Source organism: Lynx canadensis, chromosome X (assembly GCF_007474595.2).
Source record: "Lynx canadensis isolate LIC74 chromosome X, mLynCan4.pri.v2, whole genome shotgun sequence".
NCBI classification, from domain to species: domain Eukaryota; kingdom Metazoa; phylum Chordata; class Mammalia; order Carnivora; family Felidae; genus Lynx; species Lynx canadensis.
The window spans coordinates 86,453,164-86,477,709 of record NC_044321.2 but is presented as its reverse complement, the minus strand read 5'-3'; the positions used below and the strand labels follow the sequence as shown (position 1 = coordinate 86,477,709).

The window sequence follows — 24,546 nt, the reverse complement described above, 5'->3', positions numbered from 1 at the left end:
CTTATCACACATGCAAAACATTAAAAAAAAAAAAAAATAAAGAATTGACCAGTGAAGAGTCTAACCTTGAAAACCTGGGAAGATCAGAGTTCACCAAAGCTCAAAGATCGATGTTAGCAGTATCAGACATCACACAGTACAAAATAAGATTATGAGTTAGAAGTGGTTCACATTATAGCACAAGTTAAACAATAATCCTCTTTGCCAGCATATCTCATACCTACAGCGTAATCAGTAGGCAAACAGAACCATACAGAAGTATAGAGAGACAAGCATTTTCAAATAGAGCTTATTATAGGAAATAAGCTGCTAGTTTTCATTAACTCAAAAAATGGAAAACTCTACTACAGATATCATGTTAACACTACTACCATGGCTTTCCAAAAGTTAGCATCTCAAACATTAAAGTTGGAAAGACAGTACCATTTCGCTGATAGCCTTCCATTCCCTTCATGAAGGGTTAATTTTGTATAAATGTTTAAGTTTATCTTGGCCTCTGGCTTCTCTTAGGAAAAACTCACGATGCAAACTTCTTGATATGTTCAGATTGCCTCAAAGAGGTACAGTTAACTTTAAAAGGCTCATTAGACAAAAATACAAAGATCATAGGTGACTAAATAGAGAAATTAAAATACAGGTACACAACAGCCATTACCAACTGTACTTCTATTTGTCTTCTTTGAAAATCATTCCATGTAGCCACCTTCTGATTTTTTTCATAATTCATCAAGAAGCTTTCTTTTCTGCATTATTACTTGTAACAAGTTATTCAGGGAAAAACCAATATATATATTTGTTCATCACTGAACTTTAAAATACAAAGAACCAAATTTTCCAAAAATGTGAAGGCCGTCAGTGAAAGGGTACTTTAAAATATTTTGACATGCAATATCCTACCCCAAACCACAGAAAATACCAAATTTACTTTATTATTATTCAATGCACATATTAAATCAGTCTATTAACTATTAAAAGAAGGATCATTAAATAAAAAGATAAAAAGCCTACAAATAAGACCACTCTTGGTTAATGTTAATTAACTGTAAACACAATTTCCTTTCCTTACAAGTCTTGCTATGATTTATAAACACTGAGGTTAGCAGAGAGGATAAATTGTGCTAGAGAATTGAATCCTAGGAATTAGAAAACCTAGGATCTATTCTTGGTTCTACTATTTATATCGATGGGATTGTGGACAATTCAATCTCTCTGAGCTTGTTTTCTCACCCACATAATGCGAACAGTGTTATCTGCCCGAACCTCCCTCACAGAGTTGTTTTAAAGATCAAATTGAATTTTGAAAATATGGACCTGATATCTCCATGTACAAGGTGCTACAGGGAACACAAAGGTTAGCTAGACCCAAACTCTGTCTTTAATGAGCTTATAATAAAAGTACATTATATGATGTAAATGGTGGCATGTCACATAAATATAAAACATTATTATTACTGCCAGGTAATAAAACTTTTAAAGCATTTGGCAATTTGGAATTCAGAAAGCAAACTGATTTATGACAACAGTTTGAGAAGAGTCTGGCCACACAATTAGTTAAATATAATTCCTACCTAAGATAATTCAGAGTTTGAGTAAAGACATTTTATCTATGTGCATGCTGCATGCTATAGTAGGACCAATACAAGAATGCTTAGAAAAATGTCACTGAAATATATATTTTGGTCTGAGTAGGTAACAAGGAAAACTTCAGATTGTATCATAGCAAAACTTCTAAGATCTTAATTTCTAAGAGGTAAAATTTTAATGAGTTATATGCCAAGTCAATTTTGCACATGGAGCTCTCAAAGCATTATTTCTCAAATGACCTAACAAAGTAACTGAAAAAATAAAATAGAAAATTTAAAGTCTTGGACATAAGTGGTAATAACTAAAGATAAGCTGATGAATTGATTAGTAAATTTTAAATCCAGTTTCCATTTAAGGTTGTAGTCTTCCACTATTGCAAAGAAGAGAACACTGTAGACACTAGGTTCCAATAACTATGTAATTTACAGTACATCTGGTAAATAAGATGTCAAATTGCTTTTAAAGTAATGTGGCTACTTCCCTTTTTCTTCTTTGAATATATTCTGGTGCCTCAGAAGAAAGCAATCTTCTTCTAGCCACCACTAAAATCTGGAAGTGATCAAGGCAGCAGACGTCTATGCAAGTCAGACAGGGGGGTATTCAAAATTACTTCCAAGTATGCTTTAATTTTTCTCTTTATCATGGTGATAGTTAAATCGTATGCACTTGTCTTAATCTTTTTGATGACATCCATTTTGGAAAAACACACGAAGCAGTTAATAGGGATTGATGGAATTTATGAGGTAACAAAAACAAGAGAGTGGAGGCAAGCTCCAGTTTCCTATAACTAAGAGTCTCCTAAGATGGCAGAAGCAAGTTTGCTTCATCGCTTATGTTTTTTGAAGTTTATTTATTTATTTTGAGAGAGAGAGAAGCAGAGAGAGAGAATCCCAAGCAGGTTCTGCACCATCAGCATAGAGTCTGATGTGGGGCTCAACCCCATGAACCATGAGATCATGACCTGAGCCGAAATCAAGAGTCAGACACTAAACCGACTGAGCCACCCTGGCGTCCATTTTGCTTCATCACTTATTATAACTAGAATAAAAAGTCAGATCATAAGCATTGAGCCATATAACTGCCCTTGTAGAAGGATGGTGTGTGTTACTAGTAAAGCAGACACTTAACAGAAGAGCACTGGAAAGCTCTAAGTCAGATTCCCAGCTATGCCAGTTATTAACCATATGACCTTGAGCAAGCTTCTTGACATCTTTGGGCCTCTGTTTTCTCAAATGTGACAAAGATTCTCTCTTTGACTAAACTTTAGACAGGCTCCTCTGAGCCTTCTTCTCAACCTGGCCTCAATCCTTGGGCCCTGTTCTTGGTATGCTGAGTCTAGTTTTAGCAAGAATCCTGCTATGTCAGTTTAGGGAGAGTCACCCCACTGTTGATATCTGATCAAGCCCCCCATCCCCCAACCTTGATGTCTAAGTCTTTGGCCTGACTTTAGTAAGGATTCTATAAGGCAAGTTTAGCAAGAATCTACCTTCCCTTGATATTTCTTTCTAGTAATTTTTCATTCACTTATTCCCTCACTCTGCTGGTTGACCATAAATCCCCATTTTTCTTTGTTGTATTCAGAATCGAGCTCAGTCTGTCTCCCCTAATGCAACTGTCGGTGCCCTACTGCAACTGTCTTAAGTAAAACTTGTATTGCTATCTTTAACAAGTGCCTGGTGAATAATATCTCTTTGAAAAGTGTAAAACTTAGGTCTCTTCTACATCAGATACTCTGGCTGTATGAAATTATGGGTCTGCGGAAGGAATTAAGTAGCAAGTAGGAGTAAGTTACTGGGGAATCAGTTCAGATAGAGATAGATGGCTTCCTAAAAAGAAACTTGAAAAATCATGAATTTTAAATTTCTAGCCATTCCCAGTAGTCAGAACTCAGGAATACACTTTCCCCCTTGTAGTTCCTCCTTAGAAATTTGAAAAGGCCTATTTATCTTGAAATAACAAACACATTCAGATATTTGTGGTTCTTTTTACTCCTATTAGGGTAACATCTTTCACTATGAATCAGCAATTTTCCATTGGACAACTTCTGGCAATTAACTGTTCTTTGGTGTGTACTGTTTTTATATGTATGGTTGAAATAAGATTAAGAGGCTTCTATTCTGTGCTGGTTGTAAGGAAATTTTTTTTACTCCATACCTATTAGTCCATTTTCATAGCAGTAGAATTTAGAACTTTGTGACAACCCAAAATGTGAAGATGAGATGATTTGAAAAATTACAAGAGTTGTGGCAAGTCAAGAACTGTGAATTTGCAGGATCTGATAACACGAATTTGCAGGATCTTAAAAAAGAATGCCTTTTCAAGGATGTGGAGAAAGGGGAATCCTCCTGCACCATTGGTGGGAATGCAAATTGGTGCATCCACTCTGGAAAACAGTATGGAGGTTCCTCAAAAAGTTAAAAATAGAACTACCCTATGATCCAGCAATTGAACTACTAAGTATTTACCTAAAAAATATAAAAATACTAATTCAAAGGATCCATGCACCCTGATGTTTATAGCAGTATTATCTATAACAGCTAGATTATGGAAACAGCCCAAATGTCTATCAACTGATGAGTGGATAAAGATGTGGTGTGTGTGTGTGTGTGTGTGTGTGTGTGTGTGTGTAATGGAATATTACTCAGCAATCAAAAAGAATGAAATCTTGCCATTTGCAATGATGTGGACAGAGCTAGAGAGTATAATGCTAAGAAAAATAAGTCAGTCAAAGAAAGACAAATACCATATGATTTCACTCCTACGTGAAATTTAAGAAACAAAACAGACAAGCAAAGAGAAAAAAAAAGAGAGAGAGGTAAACCAAGAAACAGACTCTTAACTATAGAAAATAATTAGATGGTTATCAGAGGGGAGGTGGGGTGGATGGGTGAAATAGGTCATGGGGATTAAGGAATGTACTTGATGTGATGAGCACTGTGTGCTGTTTTTAAGTGTTGAATCACTAAATTGTATCTGAAGCTGATATTACACTGTATGTTAACTAATGGGAATTTAAATTAAAACAAAAAAAAGAATACCTTTGTGAAGGATGGCTCAATTTCATTTACATTAACAGATATAAAACAAAAATAAGAAATACACTCTACTCTGAAGGTAAAAGTAAAATATCATACAATACACTTTTGGGTACTATAAATTTTTGGCTAAAAATGACAAAAACATCTGAATTTTAAAATGTTAAATTAATATTCCTAACTAGGTAATTTTGGGTTACTCCAATAGACAGAAACATTGGAGTCTACAAGTTCCTTTCAAGTTTCAGAGATAGACCAACATGTAAGAACTGAATTGGCATATATGCTCTTAAAATACATCCAAACACTTGAAAGCATTAGGTACAGATATATATGTGTATTATATGTGTATATATATATATATATATATATGTGTGTGTGTGTGTACACATATATATCTGTACCTATATATAGAGAGGGAGAAAGAGAGAATTATATATACACACATATACATATATATACATACACGTATATATGTATAACTATATATACACACATACATATAAATATATATAAAAATATAAAAAAGTTTCAAAGTTCATGCAGTTACTACTTTGGAGTTAAAGAGCTAACCTGTAGGACCTGGATAGGGATCAAAGTTCACCAAGGCCCAATGTCATCATTAACGGAAAGGAAAAATATCAAAATTGTTAGCAATATCAAGAAACTAAAGCATCACACTAACTTCTTTCAAGTTAAACTTTAATTCAATAAAAGAATACTATGAAAGTTCATATTCATGCATCTGTATACAAACCAAATTATTACCAGTTAGCATCAGCACTAAAATAAAAACAGCACATGTGACATATTTTGAAAGGCAAAAAAAATCATTTTTATAATAACCATTACCAATGAGTTCAGACAAAAACAACCAATTCTATGATCAATTAGGTTTAAAACTCCATTTTAATTTGTAGTTTATGAACAAATGAGAAGTCACAAACTACTCATCAGGTAAGTGTTCTTCTTCCTACTATTTTTGTTATTATTTCTTTGGAAACAGTAATTTTTTTAAGCACCTTTGTGACTAATGTCTTTATGTTGACAGTAATGTTCAACAGTGACCTTCATTACTAGTAAAGAACAAATAACCAGAGTGCTGATTAAAATGTAAAAAAATGATAATAGTTTGGTTTATTTTATAATTATTGCATGCATATCAAGCAAGATATTTGTGTCAACTCTTTACATGTAAGAGTTAATATGGCTGAGGAGAATTTCACTGGTTGTCTTAAATAGTGAAAACAAGGTAAAACTCTAAACACCTTGTATAAACAATCAAGTCAGATCAGATCAAATCTGGTTTTGAAAATGACCTTCTGAACAAAGTATGTGATCCCATTTGATTCATGTTTTCAGAGCATATCTTATTAAAATTAACTCCAATCACTTCAGAGTTTATCATAATTTAAATGGAAATTTTCATTTTTAAGTACATTAAAAAATGAGCCAGACTTTCAAAGGATAAAAGGACAACTGTTTTGTTTCTTTAACCTTAGATTTCTCTTATTATTTTAAATAACGAAGGCCAAATTTTTAATTACCTGAAATATAAAAATTGAATATCAAGTCCCCAAAATCTGTTAATAATCTATCACCAGTGATTGGGCTCAGCGACATTAATCCCAGATGAGTACAAGCATTCCAAACTTAGCAAAATGAAGTGACACAGCACATACACAAAATGAAAAGTGAAACTTTGGATGCAAAATTGAGGCTACTAGAGCAGTTAACATAAGACAAATGAGGTATAGACATGAAGTTGGTATGAAGAGATGGCTATTCAATTTAATCATGCTGTGATGTTGAGGATAAATTTGATTGCCTAGTTCCTAGAGAAGATAAAATTTTTTTATTGTGCTTGGTGACATTGGCTGATCATATGACAGAACCATAGCAACACTTTTGGTATGAACCACAAGCATCTATGGGGTGACCACTAAAATGATTTCTGTGATGACATGCTGAGAAGCTCACATTAAAAATGCAGAGGGCATTTTGCTGCCAGGTTATCAGTATAGCTTTATGTTTAATAAAAAGACTAAGAAATCCACAATTTTCTTTTTTCTTCCATGTTGATTTGTTTTAGTTCAACTTTATGTAAATGATGAAAGGCATTAATGAAGAGAATGATTAGATGCCAGAGAAACAGATGGAGCTAGGTATAAAACAAGCTATTTACTTGTAAGATGTTCTTAGATTATAGATTCTAAAGTCCCAAAGACTGAATAACCTGCCAGCAAAATGAAATAAATTAACTAATAAATAGACCATTCCCCCACCACTCATGTACATACCTGGTCTCCCAGGAGGACCTTGGGGCCCAGGGTCGCCTTTAGGGCCTTCCAGAGCTGGACCTGGAGAACCAGGAGGGCCTGGGGGACCCTGCACACCAGGAAAACCCTGAAAGCCTGGTTCTCCCTTTGGACCAGGAAGTCCAGGGTTTCCTGGAATGCCAGGTAATCCTCCATCACCCTTTTGACCTATGAAAGCAAAGTGACATTAGGGAACACATTAAATGATATTGAGTATTAGGCTTGCCTGTAAGGCTAAATCTATTCATTCTTATTAGAACAAGTAATAGAATGTGCTAGGGTCATTTCTATCTCCTGCCAAGTCCCTAACCCATTAAAAACATTCTTTTTATTAAACATATTAATCTGTTATAAGAAATATTTATTAGAGTATGTATAGAAATATAAAAACAATTACAGCTTGGATCCTGAAAGATACCCTTTGTATTAGGGCACAAAGCAATGATCACATGATCAGTAGCTGTGAGAAAATAAAAAAATAAAAAACTAGAGAAGTTTAAAGTATTGGCATGAATAGGTTAGAGAGGGCTGGAGGAAATTCCTTAAACAAATATTTTGAGACTAATTTTGAGACCAATGAAGATGTGGATATTCAGCGGCTGCTGTGTGTCTCTGAAGACCATTCTATCCAAAATTTAGAATCCCAATCTAAACAAACTGTTCTCAACATTTTTTATACACCACCAACATGCCTGAAAGTGATATAACAGTGGCACATTAAAGTAATAATTTTCACATTGGGATCATGGGAAGGATATAGGAATTTCTATGAGGTATGTCTGTGGTTTGAAAAAAGCCCCCATAGAATAGCCAATGGTCCTTTCAGAAAATAAACAGGCATACCTGTACACACATTCAGTCATTCATTTAATTCTCTGGTGCTTACAATGAAAGTAAGAACAAGTGCAAGAAAGTAGATGTATATGTGCACACTCAAAATGCAAGATGTATATTAATATGGAGTTTTCAATTTTTATTATTGGTACATATTCCTACAAAGTTTCCTTATATTACCTTGGTTTTATTTCCATGGGGATAAAAGAGTGGTAGTTTTTTTTCCAACTGAAAGACCTTTTTTAAAATTTTATTTATTTATTTATTTTGCAAGAGAGACAGAGAGAGAGAGAGAGGGAAAGGGAGAGAGAATCCCAAGCAGGCTTCTCGCTGTCAGGCTGTTTGCACAGAACCCAACATGGGGCTTGATCTGAATCATGAGATCATGACCTGAACCAAAGTCAAAAGTCGGATGTTTAACCAACTGAGCCACCCAGGTGTTCCCTGGCTGAAAGATTTTTAAAACATTTAGTGAAATCTACTTCTTCGTGCAAATGTGCTTTATATCATTTCCTCAGCAGTTATTGATGAAAGTAATGAAGAGATGTCTATATGTTAATTTCTTTAAGAATGCATTTTTATATAGCACAATTCTTTATACTAAATTCTTAATTAAGAACTGCTTTAAGATAGAACTTGAGCTTTGAGTTTTCTGGGATTGTATGTGCATTTTATAACAGCAAATGGTGAAGATTGAAAATTAAGTGTGCTGGAACATATTCTCTTTATATGGACTGATTTAGCATGTTTTATTAAAGTTTACCAGAAAGTCCTGGAAGTCCAGGGGGTCCTGGGATTCCAAAGCCTGGTTGACCTGTCAGAGAATAAACCAAAAACTCTCAAATAGATAGTAATAAATGAAACAAGGACAATTTTTTTAGGACCATTCAGGTTTTTACTAAGTGCTACTACATATATGAACCATGCAGAAGATTTATCTCCAACATGCAATCACAATTCTAACATGAGAAAACTGTATAAAATATATTTTACTTGTGATAAGTGTTAAATACATCTTTACATATTATACATATAATATATATAAATGGATAATATATATAAATGGAAAATAGATTGCATAGTGAAACGAGGTCATCCAGAGAAGTTGAAAAAAGCTGGGTAACTTCTTCACATGAAAAACTTGGAAAGAAAGTATATGGAGTTTTTCATAAGAAGGAGGCAACCTGATGGATAAATGTGAAGTAATATTCTCAGTACAGAGTGCAAGAAGGTAATTAGGAAGAGAAAAGTGTGTAGTAGCTTAGAGGTTAAGAAAGAAGATATAAGTTGATTGTGGAGAAAAAAGGGCAAAAGTTAAAGAAGACAAAGAAGAAATTAGAAAATTAGGAACAATGAATAAATATGGCACCTGGTTCACCCTTCTGTCCAGCTGGGCCAGGGATACCATCTTGACCCGGACTGCCTTTTTCACCTGGAGGCCCTGGTGGCCCAGGACGACCACCACCACCTAAAACAGAGTACAGCAGGTTTCACCTATCTTCCCAATTCCATTTCCTTCCATATTACCCATTCTTTCCATACCAGCTTCAAATAGTTCTATCCAAATGACCACAAAGTACCTCTGAGACACCCCTTTAAACCACAAAATCTTGTGAAAAAGAGGCATTAAAAGAATAAAAGCTAATGAGAATAAGAGCCTTATTCATTCAGTACCCAAAATTTTCAGTTTCTCATTTTAATCTAGCTGTAGAATATCAAGGAGAGCAAGGTGTGGGAGTGGAACAGGGTGCATTATAGGCCTCAGATGGGGCCATGAGGAGTAATTTGCTTTAGAATGCAGCAAACAAACAACAGTGCTACACCTCGCCATTCTAAAAAATACGAGAGTTTCTACTATTGTAGGATACTTGAAATAACTCTCCCTGGAAAGAGCCCCTCAAATAAGGTTCCAAAGTAATAATTTTAAGTAACTTTTATTAAGAGTTGTTCAGTTTGTGCCTAACGAACGATACTAAATAAATGAATTATCACCATGTTTCCTTGTCTTAAAAATGTTCACAACTCCCAGAAATGATCTGACTTTCTCAAAATGAGTATGAGCCTTAGTTTTACAGAACAACAAATCCTTAGGTTTCATGCTTACCTACAGGACCAGGTTCTCCTGGAAGGCCAGGGTTCCCAGGAGGACCACTAATACCTTTTGGTCCAGGAAGTCCTGGGGTTCCTAAAGTAGAGTTCAATTTAATAATAAAAGAAAATCTGCATTGTGTTAAGAATTACAACTCAAACTCACAATTTATAGTATTAGCAAAAAAACAGTGAATAGGAAAAAAAAGAAAGATGCTGATGTTTGTAATATTTTTAAGAATAATTATAAGTTTTAAACTTATTTATCCAAGCATGGCATTATTATATATTCATAATAAAAATAATTACCACAACATTACAGTAGTAGAATTGATAGGATTCTATTGTATGAATATACCAATTTTTTAATCCATTCATCTACTGTCAGCCATTTGGGTATTTGTCAGACATTTGTCAGGTTTTATGTATTACGAATATCTATCTTTATGGAAACCTGGTCTACTTCCAGTTTTTAGCTATTATGAAGTAACACTGCTATGAATAGTTCTGGACCAGTATTTTTGTGGACATGTCTTAACATATCTTGGGTAAATACCTAGATAGGAATGGAACTGCTGAGTCAGAGTAGGTATATGGTGTGTCTTATAAAAAAACAAAAAACAAACAAACAAAAAAACAACCTGCCAAACCATTTGACGCTCACAGCAATGTTTGGGAATTCTAGTTGCTCCAGATCCTTGTACAACATATGGTGATATCAGTTGTTTTAATAATAACCATGCTGATAGGAATAAACTGCTACTTCATTGTGGTTTTAGTTTGCATTTCTCTAATAGCTGATAATACTGATCACCTTTTCATGTGTTTATTGGCCATCCACATATCTTCTTTTGTGAAACATCTTTTCAAAGTTTTCCCCATTTAAAAAAAGTGGACTGTTTATCTTGCTATTATTGAATTGTAGAGGTTCTTTATATATCCCAGATATCAGTCATTTGTCAGATACATGTTTTGTAAGTATTTTCTCCTAGTCTGTGGCTTCCCTATGCATTTCCTTAATGATGTCTTTTGATGAGCAGAACAGAAGATCTCAGGTTCTTTAAAAGAAAAAAAAAATGTGTGGAGCAATTGAATATCTGTATGGAAAAAAATGAACCTTGACCCCTACTTCATACCATAAAAATATTTTTATTTGAGACAAACCAAACCTAAATATAAAAGCTTAAACATTAAATGTTACAAAAAAAAAATAAAAGGATATTTCCATAAACCCGAATAGGAAAATATTTGTTGAATAATTCAGTATACAAAAAGCACTAACTATGAAAGAAAATTAATAAACTGGACTTTATTAAAATTAACAACTTTTGTTCATCACACAACAGCATTGAGAATGAAAGGCAAATTTGAGACAGAAAGAACATACTTGTAATACATGTATCTGACAAAGACTCAGATCCAGAATATATAAAGAAGGGCTCTGAATCAATTAGAAGAAAAGGGCAAACAACCCAATAAATGTGAGCAAAAAACATGGAGCAAGCATTTCAAAAAGATGCTACCCAAATGGTCAATAAGTATATGGAAAGGTGTTTAACATTGTCATTCATTTAAAAACTGTAAATGAAAACTTCAATGAGATGCTTCTTTTTGTATGTTAGCTAACTTGATGATAAATTATATTAAAATAAATAAATACATTTGAACATCCAATGTTGAAAAAAAGACCCCCTATGTACTCACCAGAATAGCTAAAATTAAAAGACTGACAATACCAAATGAGGTGAGGACATGGACAACTGGATATTTCACAACACAAAGTACTAACCACAATATAAGCACGACAAGCCACTAGAAGCCACCCAGGAACATTTCAAATGTTGCAGGTTGGACTATAATTTATAAAACCACTTTGGACAACTAGCTAAAAGCTAAAACTTCCTTCCTAGTAGCAGGAAAACTATTAAAGCTAAATGTCTACCTACTCTATGATTCAGTAATTCTACTACTAAGTTACTAAGAGAAATGAGTATATATGTCCATGAAAAGACACGTCAAAGAATGTTAATAGCATCTTTTTTTAATAGTCCCAAACTGGAAACAGCCTGAAAGTCCTTCAGCAGGAGAATGGGTAATTGATTATTATGTATTTATTCAATGGAAGGTTACAGAGCAATTATAAAAAAACAAACTACTGACACATGCAACAAGATAAATGAATCTTACAGACATAAGTGGAAGAAGCCAGACACAATGATATATACTGTATGATTCCATTTATATGAATTCCCAAAACAGGCCAGATTAATTGATGGTGATAGAAATCATAGCAGTGGTTACCTTGGCAGGGGTGGTTTCACTGTGAAGAGGCATGGGTAAACTTTATGGGGTGCGGGAACTATTTTATATCTTGATATGTATGGTGGGTGTATACACACACACACACACACACACACACACACACACCCCGGTGAAAACTCATCTATAGTCTTGCATATAGTCTTGTATATTTTACTCTACGTTATACTTCAATAGAAGGTTAAGGAAAAGATAACCAAAGGCCCACTCCATCCATGCCACTGTGAAATCCAAAAGACAAACAAACGAACAAATTAAATACAAGCATAAACAGAGAAGATAGTATAACAATCTAGTTTAGGCTACCTACTTGACTATAGTGCTAAGTCCCTTTGCTTTCATGACTCAGTCGTTGTCATATAAATGAACTGAACAACTGTTCTACCACTGTGTTCCACCCAAGTGTGTGCCTGAGTACAACTTTCTAAGAGAATCAGCAGCAGGCTAAGGTTTGATAGTGTACATTATCACCTACAAAAAGTCAGGCTTCTTAATTGACTTGTGGCTAACAGTCAAAGGTTGAAAAATGCTCTACCAAACAGTCTCTCTGCTCACAGGATATTGTCCTATTGAGTTGGTAATACTCATTCTCATTTTATACAGAAATAAATTTGGGCAAAGAGAAGATAAAGAGCTAGTTCAAGATTATGTTGCTAGTCAGTGTCTGATTGGGAAATAGAAATCTGTCAAATAAGAAGTTGCTCTGCAACACAGGTTATACTATATAAGGAAGGATATAAGGAAGCATTCAAGAAAAGGTATATTACCAGGGAATCCAGGAAGGCCTGGATGTCCTTTTGCTCCAGGGGTCCCTGGTAATCCAGGCAAACCAGTATCTCCCATAGAACCTTTGATTCCCGGGTTTCCTGGATATCCGGGCAGACCAGGTTCACCCTAAAGCCATGAATAAGAAGATAAAACTGAGTCTCTACATGACTTAGATTGTATAACAACATAACATTATTTATAGAGCTTTTATTATATGTCAGTCACTCTGCTAAGTGCTTTACAGAAAGTGCTTTCTTTAATCACTTGTAGAAATTTAACTTGAAAATGCTTTGTTTAATCATCACAACAGATCTTTGAGTTAGGCTTTATCATCTCCATTTATAAATAAGAAAACTGAATCTTGGAGAACTCAAGTGCCTAATGTCTCTAGCAAGTGGCAAAATTAGAATTTGAGCCAAGGTCTGTTAGACTCCAGAGATCATGCTATTTCCACAATATGTAGATGTATTTTCTCATTAATCCCTAACAATCCTATAAGAAATACACTATTATTATCCCATTTTACAGAGTTGCAACTAATAAGTTGTGGAATCTGCATTTGGATCCAGATAGTCTCATTTGAACCTTTGATCATTATCCCTACTATGCTAAAATGGAATTCACTGCTTACAATAAGCATGTCAAACAGTGGTTACAAGTAGGTTCTACTGCAAAAAGTAAACTTAGTCCACACATACATACGTCTATCAAATCTTCAGTGAACATCTGAAATCTCATATATTCCATGAAGCTTTCCAGAACAAAGAAAGCTCATGCTAAGAATGTATGGCAGGTTCTTATTCTGTCAAATCAATAATGGCTTCACATATGCATGTCTTGACTCTTCAACAACACTGAACATTTCTCTGTGGTTAAAGACAACTCATATGTAACCATTTTTGGTTAGTGAACTTTTGCACTATGTTTCCTTCTAATAGAGTCTAAGAATTCATATCCACTTTCACAATTAAAACAAGTTTTTCCCAATAACAATGAGAACATGCTATAACTAAGTCTACCAGTGTCCACTGCTCTGCTCATGAATATCATGACCTCTCCAACAAAGTGTCAGTGTTCAACATCATCTACTGAATACCTCCTTCTCCATTTAGTGCTTATGCTTGTCTAGGTGATTAAGATCATCTATTTGTGACTCAAATGATTCTGCATTATGGTAAAAGCTTTTTCAACTAATTCCTTTTCTCCTTACAACCCCACTGGGCTGGAAATACATGTATTTTGGTCTGAACTTCTATAAATCAAACATCTGGCACATTTTTGCACACATAATACTATACAATTAAATTTTGGATTGAACTGGTTCCATCTTAGGTATTTACACAGAAAAACTTTGAATAAACTACCATAATTCTTCTTACTATTCATGAACCAATGACATTTATATATCAAAATAAAAAGCATGAAGAATATTCCAATCATTTGCTAATGGCAAACCTTAAAGGCAGTACATGAGCACTTGATGATTTATGATAAAGTATGTGAAATTCTACAATCTATAATTTCAACCAGCACTTGGTTCCCCCCTACAATTCTTTTCACCACTCTATGACCCTACTTTTAATTCTAAAAGGAAAGTAAATGTTTTACCAGGGCTTTTGAAAAAGACTAAAAGTTGCTAGTTTAAGTTTTATCTAAATTCTTATTATTCACAAACTTGCAGAGAAAACAATGAGCTTAAAAACTGTTTTTGTATTCAAAAACATACTGGACAAAAATCCTGTAAATCACTCTGAGAAGATTTTATTACAAAACAGAAGCAAGACATGACTCGAATAGACTTAAACCACAATTATCTACATTTCTTCAAATGTCATTCCTTGATATAGTTCTTTTTCATTTAGACAAAATTGACATATAACCTTATATTAGTTTCAGGTGTACAACACAATTTGATATTTGTATATATTGTGAAATGATCACCATAATAAGTCTAGTTAACATCAATCACCATAGTTACAAATTTTTTTGTTCTTGGGATAAAAACCTTTAAAGTTTACTCTCTTAGCAACTTTCAATATATGACACACTATTAACTATAGTCACTGTGTTGTACGTTATAAGTTTGTACTTTTTAACCTCCTTCATGCATTTTACCCACTCTCCAATGCTCCATCCCCATCTCTGGCAACCACAACTTTGTTCTCTGTATTTATTAGCTCATTTTGAAAAAAAATTGTCTATTTTTAGATTCCACGTACAAGTTAAATCATAGGGTATTTGTCTTTCTCTAACTTATTTCACTTAGCATAATGGCCTCAAGGTCCATCCATGTTGTCACAAATGGCAAGACTTCATTCTTTTATATGGTTCAATAATATCCCATTGTATATATATATACCATATTTTCTTTATTCATTTAATCCCGTATTTTCTTTATCCATTCATATACCAATGGACACTTGATTTGCTTCCACATCTTGGCTATTGTAAATAACGCTGCCACGAACAGAGGGATGCATATATCTTTTCAAATTAGTGTTTTCATTTTCTTAGATAAATACCCATGGTACTTCTATTTATATTTTTTTGAGGAACCTCCATACTGTTTTTCATAGTGGCTGCACCAATTTACATTCTCACCAACAGTGCACAAGGATTCCCTTTTCTCCCCATCTTGCCAACACTTGCTGAAATGTGTCTTTTTGATAGTAGCCATTTTACCAGGTGTGAAGTGATATCTCATTTGTTTTATTTATTTATTTATTTATTTATTTATTTATGTATTTATTTATTTAGAGAGAGGTAGGGGGAAGAGCAGAGAGAGAAGAGAGAGATAATCCCAAACAGGCTCTGTGCTGTCAGCACCATACTGACCCAGTCCAGTGCTGGATCTTAAGAACCTAATCGTGAGATCATGACCTCAGTCGAAATCAAGAGCTGGATGCTTAACAGACTAAGCCACCCAGGTGCCCTCATGGTGGTTTTGATTTGCATTTCCCTGATTATTAGTGATTTAAGTACCTTTTCATATACCTGTTGGTCATTAGTATGCCTTCTTTGGAAAAATGTCTATTCAGTTGCTCTGGTAATTTTTAGTTGTATTCTGTTTCATTTTTAGTATCGATTGTATGAGTTCTTTGCACAGTTTGGATATTAACTCCTTATCGATATATGACTTGCAAATATTTTCTCCCATTCAGTAGGTTGCCTTTTCACTTGATGATTTCCTTTGCTGTGCAGATCAGTTTGATGTAGTCCCACCTGTTTATTATGCTTTTGTTGCCTTTGCTTTTCAAAACACAAGAAAAACATCACCAAGATGAAGGTCAAGGAACTTGCCTGTTTTCTTCTAGTTTTATGGTTTCAAGTTTTACATTTAAATCTTTAACCCATTTTCAGTTAATTTTTGTATATGGTATAAGGTAGTAGTCTAGTTTCATTCTTTTGCCTATGGCTGTAGGTTTTCCCAACACTATTTATTAAAATGACTGTTTTCCACATTGTATAATCTTGCTTCATCATAAATTAATTGACTATATTTGTGTGGGTTTATTTCTGGGTTCTCTATTCTGTTCCATTGACCTATGTTTGTTTTTATTCCAATACCATATTGTTTGGATTACTAAAGCTTTGTAATATAGTTTGAAATCAGAGAGTGTGATACTTCCAGCTTTGTTCTTTGTCAAGATTGCTTTGGCTATTCAAAATCTTTTGTGGTTCTATACAAATTTTAAGATTGTTTATTTCTTTGAAAATACCATTAGGATTTTGAAAAGGATTGCAATGAATCTATATATTGCTTTGGGTAATATGAAAATTTTAACAATATTAATTATTCCAATCCATGAGCATAGAATATCTTCATATTTGTGTCTTCAATCTTTCGTCAATGTCATCATTTTCACAGTGTAGGTTTTTCATCTCTTTGGTTAAATTTACTCCTAAGTATTTTATTCTTTTTAATGCAATTCTAAAGGAAGTGTTTCCTTAATTTCTCTGATAGTTTGTTGTTAGTATATAGAAATACAACAGATTTTTGAATGCTGATTATGTACTCAGTGACTTTCCTGAATTATTTAAATAGCTCTAACATTTTTTGTTGGAGACTTTAGGGTCTTTTATAAATATAAGTATAATGTATAAATATACATATATATGTATACATATATTTGTCTGCAAATAGTGACAGCTTTTACTCCTTCTTTTCCAATGTGGATATCTTTCATTGCTTTTTCTTGCTTTCTTGCTCTAGCTAGGATTTCCAATGCTATCTTAAATAAAAGTGGCAAAAATGAGCATCCTTGTTTTGTTTCTAATCTTAGAGGAGAAACTTTCAACTTTTCACCATTGAGTATGATGGTAGCTGTGGGCTTCTAATATATGACCCATATTATATTGAGGTAAATTCCTCTGTACCCACTTTGTTGAGTTTTTATCATAAATGGATGTTAAATTTTGTCAAATATCTTTCCTACATCTATTGAGATGATCATATGATTTTCATCCTTTATTTTGTTAATGTGATGTATCATATTGATCGATTTGTAGATGTAAACCATTCATGCATCTCTGGAATAAGTTTCACTTGAGCATGGTATATGGTCCTTTTAATTGCTGTTGTATTGTTTCATTTACTTTGTTAATATTTTGTTGAAGACTTTTGCATCTATTAGGTATACAGGCCTGTAATTTTTTTGCTTTTTTTTTTTTTTTTTGTGGTGTCCTTATCTGGTTTAGGTATCAGTGTAATGCTCATAAAATGACTTCAAAAGTGTTCTCTCTTCTTCAATTTTTTGGAAAATTTTGAGAAGGATATGTATTAAATCTTCTTTAAGTGTTTGGTAGAATTCATCCGTGAAGATGTCTAGCTCTGGACTTTACTGGGAGGTTTTCTTTTTTTCCTTCTTTTTTGATTACTGATTCAATCTCTTTACTAGTAATTGGTTTATTCAGATTTTCTAATATTTCTTGATTCAGTCTGGGAAGGCTGTATATTTCTAGGAATTTATTCATTGCTTCTAGGCTCTCCAATTTGTTGACATATAATTGTTCATAATAGTATTTTATGATCTTTTGTATTTCTGTGGTATCAATTGTAAATCCTTCTTTCATTTCTGATTTTATTTATTTAATTTACTTATTTGAGCCCTCTCTTGGCGAGTCTAGCTAAAGGTTTGTCAATTTTGCTTATCTTTTCAAAGAACCAGCTCTTAGTTTCACTGATCTTTTTTTTATGTCTTTTTAGTCTCTATTTTATTTATTTGTACTTTGACGTTTTAAATTTCCTTCCTTCTAACTTTGAACTGCATTTGTTTTTCTTCTTCTAGTTCCTTTAGGTATAAATTTAGTTTGAGATTTTTCTTGTTTCTTGAGGTAGGCCTGTATCACTATGAACTTTCCATTTAGAACAGCTTTTCCTTCACATCATATATTCTGGTAAGCTGTATTTCCATTTTCACTTTTCTCAAGGTGTTCTTTAATTTCTCCTTTGATTTCTTCATTGGCCCACTGGTTGTTCAGTAGCATGTTGTTTAATCTCCACTTATTTGTGTTTTTTTTTCATTTTTTGTTGTAATTGATTTCAGTTTCATGCCACTATGTGGCATTCAGAAAAGATGCTTGATACGATTTGAATCTTCTTAAACTTACTGAGACTTGTTTCGTAGCCCAACATATGAACTACCTTGGAGAATGTTCCATGTGCATTTGGGAAGAATGTGTATTCTGCTGCTTTGGGATGGAAAGTTCTATATATATTGAGTTCATTTGGTGTAATTTAAGGTAGATGTTTCCTTATTGATTTTCTGTCTGGATAAACTATCTACTGATGCAAGTGGTATATTGAAGTCCCATACTATTATTATATTGCTGTCAATTTCTCCCTTTGGGTTTGTGAATATTTGCTTTATTTATTTGGGTGCCACTATGTTGGGTGCATAAATATTTACAAATATTATATCCTCTTGTTAGAGTGGTCGCTTTATCGTTATGTAATGCCCCTGTCTTTTAATACTATCTTTCTTTTAAAGTCTATTTTCTGTGGTATAAGTATAGCTACCCTAGCTTTCTTTTGGTTTCCATTTATTTTTTTTTTATTTTTTTTTTTACATTTATTTATTTTTGAGACAGAGAGAGACAGAGCATGAACAGGGGAGGGGCAGAGAGAGGGGGAGACACAGAATCGGAAGCAGGCTCCAGGCTCTGAGCCATCAGCCCAGAGCCCGACGCGGGGCTCGAACTCACGGACCTCGAGATCGTGACCTGAGCTGAAGTCGGACGCTTAACCGACTGAGCCACCCAGGCGCCCCTGGTTTCCATTTATGTGGAGTATCTTTTTTCCAACCCTTTACTTTCCGTCTCTGTGTGTCCTTACACATGAAGTGAATTTCCTGTAGGCAGCATATAACTGGGTTTGTTTATTTATTTATTTATAAAAGTTTATTTATTATTTGAGAGAGAAAGCAAGAGTGAGTACAAGCAGGGGAGAGGTAGAGAGAGGTGATTAAGAATCCTAAGCAAGCTCTGCACTGTTAGCACAGAGCCTGACATGGGGCTTGATCTTATGAACCACAAGATCATGACCTGATCTGAAATCAAGAATCAGACACCTAATGAACTGAGCCACTCAGGAACCATAACTAGGTCTTTTTAAAAATCATCACACAATGTCTTTTGATTGAAGAATTTAGTCGATTTATACTTAAAGTAATTATTGATAGGTATGCACCTATTGACATTTTGTTAACTGTTTTCTGGCTGTTTTGTAGTTCCTCTCTGTTCCTTCTTTTGCTCTCTTCTGTTGTGGTTTGATGACTTTCTTTAGTGTTATTATTATATTGCTTTCTAATTATCTTTTGTTTTTCTATTATAGGTTTTTGCTTTGTGATTACCATGAGGTGCACCTATAACAACCTAGATATACTAAAATCTATTTTAAGTTGACAGCAACTTCAATTTGAACACAATTCAAAACTACATTTTTACTCCCCACTGATTTTATGTTTTTGATATCACATTTTACATCTTCTCATTTTGTGCATCCCTTAACTGATTATTGTACAGTTATTTTTACTACTTTTGTCTTTTAACTTTCATACTAGATATGTAAGTAATTAACCCACTACCTTTACTATGTATTTATTTTCACCTTTGAGATTTATACAGTCACATGTTTTCTTGTCACTAATGCACTTTCTTTTCAGCTTAAAGATGTACCTTTTTAATATCTCCTATAAGTCAGTTTAGTGGTAATGAACTCTTTTAGCTTTTGATTGTCTGGAAAAGTCTTTATCTCCCCCTCAACTCTGAATGATAAGTTGGCTGGGGAGGGTATTCTTGTTTGGAAGTTTCTTCTTTTCAGGATTTTGAATTGTTCCATCCTCTTCTCTCCTACAAAACTTCTGCTGAAAAATCTGCTTATAGTCTTATTGGGGTTCCCTTGTACACAGCAGGGTTTTCCCTTTGCTGCTTTTAAGATTCTCTCTTTAACTTTTGACAATTTTATTATAATGTGTCTTAGTGTTGATCTTTTTGGGTTCATCTTATTTGGGCCTCTGTGGGTTTTCTTGATCTGAATGTTCCCTTCCTCAGATTAGGGAGGTTTTCAGGTATTATTTCTTTAAACAAATTTCCTTCTCCTTTCTCTCTCTCTTCTTCTAGGACCCCTATAATTCAAATGTTATTGAGATTTATGTTGTCTCATAATTCCCTTAAGCCATCTTTACTTTTCAGTATATTTTTTTTTCCTTTTTTGATGTTCTGTTTGGGTGAGTTCCACTGCCCTGTCTTCTAGATCACTTTATTGTGCTTCATGTAGTCTGCTCTTCCACCCTTCCTGTATGTATATTTTTCAATTCCGTTATTGTATTCTTCAGCAAAACAGCTACTTCTCCTGGTCTTGAAGGAGTAGCCTTGTGTAAAAGATTCAATTTATTGGTCAACCTTAGCCATTGTTCTTTGTTGTCTCTCAAACCTTTGTAACTGTCTAAGCAGCCAAATTTACTCTTGACATGTACTGGCTGCTGATGGTGTGCCAAGACCTCTCAGTGTTCTAAAGGGAGGAATCTCAAGTCAGCACCTAGTTTCAGGCTGATTGGCAGCCATATCCTCAGGCAGAAGCTTTAAAAGTACGCAAATATATATAGTCCTGTGATATCACAATAGTAAACCCTGCTGGCCTGCAGACCAGGTGGAATTGGAGGTGTTGCAAAAATCAGGGCTTTGGGCAAATGTATCAGTTCCTTTCTGGGAGGTACCAGCAAACTGTAGCAAGGCTGAGGAAGAATGCAAAGATGGTATCCTCAGCCTACATTCCCTGAGAGCACACTTGTAGCCTCCAGATGTATGACAAACTTTTTTTTTTTAACATTTATTTTATTTTTGAGAGGGGGGGGGGCAGAGGAGGGCAGAGAGAGAGAGGGAGATACAGAATCTGAAGCAGGCTCCAGGCTCTGAGCTGTCAGCACAGAGCCCGACGCGGGGCTTGAACTCACGAACTGCGAGATCATGACCTGAGCTGAAGTCAGACGCCTAACTGACTGAGCCACCCAGGTGCCCCCACGTGTACGGCAAACTTTAAGTCTGCCCCTCAGGCTGAAGCTCCAAGGCAAGTCCCTTTTCACAGACAGACTGGGGGTTTGGTTTAGTCTGCTGTCTGTGTAGGCCCCTGGTGATGGTAGCATGCCAAGAACTGTCTGATTATTAGTTTTGTGGGATTCAGGAATTCATGCCCCCTGGCCACCAGAGCCAGATGACTATGGAGTGACCCCAGTATGGACTGCGTGCACCTGCAGGTTTTTGTGCGGGCCACTGAAGAGCACAGAACTGGCATGTCACTCTTGACTTTTGCAGGGATGAAGGAGAATCTAGGGCTGGTGCTTGCCAGCCATCTTTAGTGGGGTAATGGGAGAGTGCAAGGCTAGGTCACACTTGCCAGCACTATCAACGTAGAGGGAGAGTACAAAAATGGTGACTGCCAGCACTTCCAACCCTAGAGAGAGGTCCAACGTGCTCCTGCCCCTCTGGCAGATGTTTTAATACTAGCAAATGAATCTCCTTCACATATAGTGTAGACATTTTTCAAACTGTTGCCTTTTCACTGGTTCCTAAGGTGAGTGAGTTTGCATGCAAGCTCTTTAAGAAAGGTGTTTCAGTTCCCAACGGCCCTTTGGATGTAAGCTCCTTTGATCTTCAAAGCCAGATGTTTTGCAGGATTGTCTCCCTGTTACAGGCCCCAGGGGTTAGCATGCTTGATGTGGGGCATGAATCCCTCATTCCTCAGGGATTAGCTCCAGATTTGTGGGATCCCTTCTGATTGTGGGTCATCATAGCAGGGGTAGGGTTTTGGATGAGTCAGTATCTCTGCCTCTGCTAACCACTATGTGGCCCTTTTACTATTTGTTGTGAAAAAAGCTGTTCAGTTAGTTTTCAGGTATTTTTCAGAGGGAATTAAGTGTTCTCTATGTAGCTATAGATTTGTTTTGTCCATGAGAAGAGGTATGTTCAGGATCTTCTTATGCCTCCATCTTGTACTGCCCCACCACTATCCTTGTTTCTTAGCAACTCACTAATTATAGAATTCTTTCTTATGCTTGCCATCCCCCAATAATACTATTATGTCTCCTAAAATGTTAATTCTACTCTTTCTTTATAACATAGGCACTACTCACTTTGCACAATAGTATGGAACAACAAAAATGAAGATGCAAGCTGAAACCACGTAAAGAGGTCTTCATAATTAATGAGAAAAATATGATTGCTCCATGACCTTTAAAAACTTTTCTCACAACTTTAAAATATCTCTTCATGTAAGTTATACATGTAAAGAGAAAAGTCATATATTGCTAAGTTTTCTTTCACAAACTTCCTTGTCTACACCTCTAAAGTCTCTAACCTCTAAAGTCTAAAATCTGTCAATGGTGTCAGTGTCAACATTCCAGTGTTGCCATTTTCCATTTTTTTTTTTTTGCTACACTTTCATTTCTGTTGGTTAATTTTCTCCTTTGAGTATCCGTCTTTTTAAAATTTCACATTGGTTTATCAATGAGAGGCAAAAAGGCAACACAACTACATGCTTTGCTACCAGGGCATTAAGGGAATATCAGATTCACAGTGATTAATGACTGATTCAATTTGAAAGAAGTGAAATAATTGTTCACTGATCATGATATATAACTGTTATTTATATAGTGATTTATAGATTGATGGATTGAAAAGCTAACATACCATGCTAGCTTGAGTTTGAACCATGTTGTTGTGGACTCATGTCATTTAAATAAATTGTGGCAACAAATTTGTGCATATCAGAACTGTGCAAAGGACTGCCTGCATCTAGTTGAAATGAGCTATAAAATCTTATTTTTCAGTGTGTCACCATTATATGATAAAATAACAACAGGCTACTTCAAATACATGATTTCTTTGTTTTATCAGCTCTGCAAGTATCCAAATTTAGTTTAGAATTTGCTTGAAGGCTGCATAGAGAAAGAAACTAAAAGTTAGCCTCTTGCTTGAAGAGTTGAATATACTATGGACATTTGCCAACTGAAACATGTTTTTCTGCTAATATTCATTATAATTTCTGAGACAAGTTATGGTAATTCGATTTCATTATATAAATGTTAACATTTGCTCAGCCCAGCAAAAAATATATAGGAAAACATTTAGAAAAAAATTTAAATGGAATTTCAAATCAATGAGTAAAGAATGGAGACTTTACTCCAAACAAATGGAGTTGGGTTATCTGGATATCTAATTTGGAAAAAAATGAAGCTACTTCTCACCTCATACAACATATGGAAAAAGCCAATGGATTAAAGATTAAAGAACAAAATCATGCAGTATAGAAGAAAGACATAGGTCTATTTTTATAATATTAGGATATAGGAGTTTTTATAACAATTAGAAGATTATGCTTCTGATCTTTCCCACTAAATCTCTTTCCCCACATCTCTCCTGTCTCAGTATGTAGCAACTCCATTGTTCCAGTACCTTAGGAAAAAAACTTTAGAGTCATCCATGATCTCTCTCCTCCCATATTACATAAGCAAATCTTTCTGGCTTGCCCTGGATCCAAACCATCAAGATATCAGGTCTGTATTATTTAAATAGTGTTATAACTGGTCTGTTTTCATCCTTATTCCTCTGTGATCTGGTTCCAAAATAGGAGCTATGATATATTTTTAAATTTAAGTACAATCATGTTACTCCTTCCAGTCACTCCCCATTTCATTCAGTAGTAAAATCCCTTACTATGATCCACAAGGGCTCTAGATAATCTATCTCCCATTACCCACCTAATCTCATCACCTACTTAGTTTCACCTCACTCACTCTGCTTAATCCATTCTAGTCACGTTTATGTACCTCAGACATGTCAGGTACACTCCCACCTCAGGGTCTTCGAATGACTCATTCCCTCACTGCATGTCACTTGATCAATTGTTATTAGAGCAGTTTTCCCTTACTACTCTATTTCAAAATGTAAAAATTCTCAGCAATTCCTATACCTAAGCCTCACTTAACTTTTGCCATACCTTCTAACACACTCATTTGTTTATTGAATAACTCATTTGTTTATTGAATAGATGTCAGCTCCATGCAGGCAGTGAGTTTGGTTCATTCATTTTCTATCTCCAGCAC

The 24,546-nt window shown here is 34.7% G+C and overlaps 1 protein-coding gene across 2 annotated transcripts in view; it reads right to left on the bottom strand.

Annotated features, from left to right (window-relative positions):
* Positions 1-24,546, bottom strand: part of COL4A5 (collagen type IV alpha 5 chain) — a 243,941-nt gene that overhangs the window by 18,109 nt on the left and 201,286 nt on the right. The window contains exons 37-43 of one of the 2 annotated variants that reach the window (XM_030305778.1): positions 12,946-13,072; positions 9,876-9,956; positions 9,141-9,239; positions 8,535-8,585; positions 6,920-7,105; positions 5,193-5,201; positions 66-74 (exon numbers count right to left, since the gene is read on the bottom strand). In XM_030305778.1, coding sequence (XP_030161638.1) covers positions 66-74; positions 5,193-5,201; positions 6,920-7,105; positions 8,535-8,585; positions 9,141-9,239; positions 9,876-9,956; positions 12,946-13,072 — 562 coding nt within the window. The remainder of the gene's footprint in view (positions 1-65; positions 75-5,192; positions 5,202-6,919; positions 7,106-8,534; positions 8,586-9,140; positions 9,240-9,875; positions 9,957-12,945; positions 13,073-24,546) is intronic. The other variant, XM_030305781.1, reaches the window with a different exon arrangement.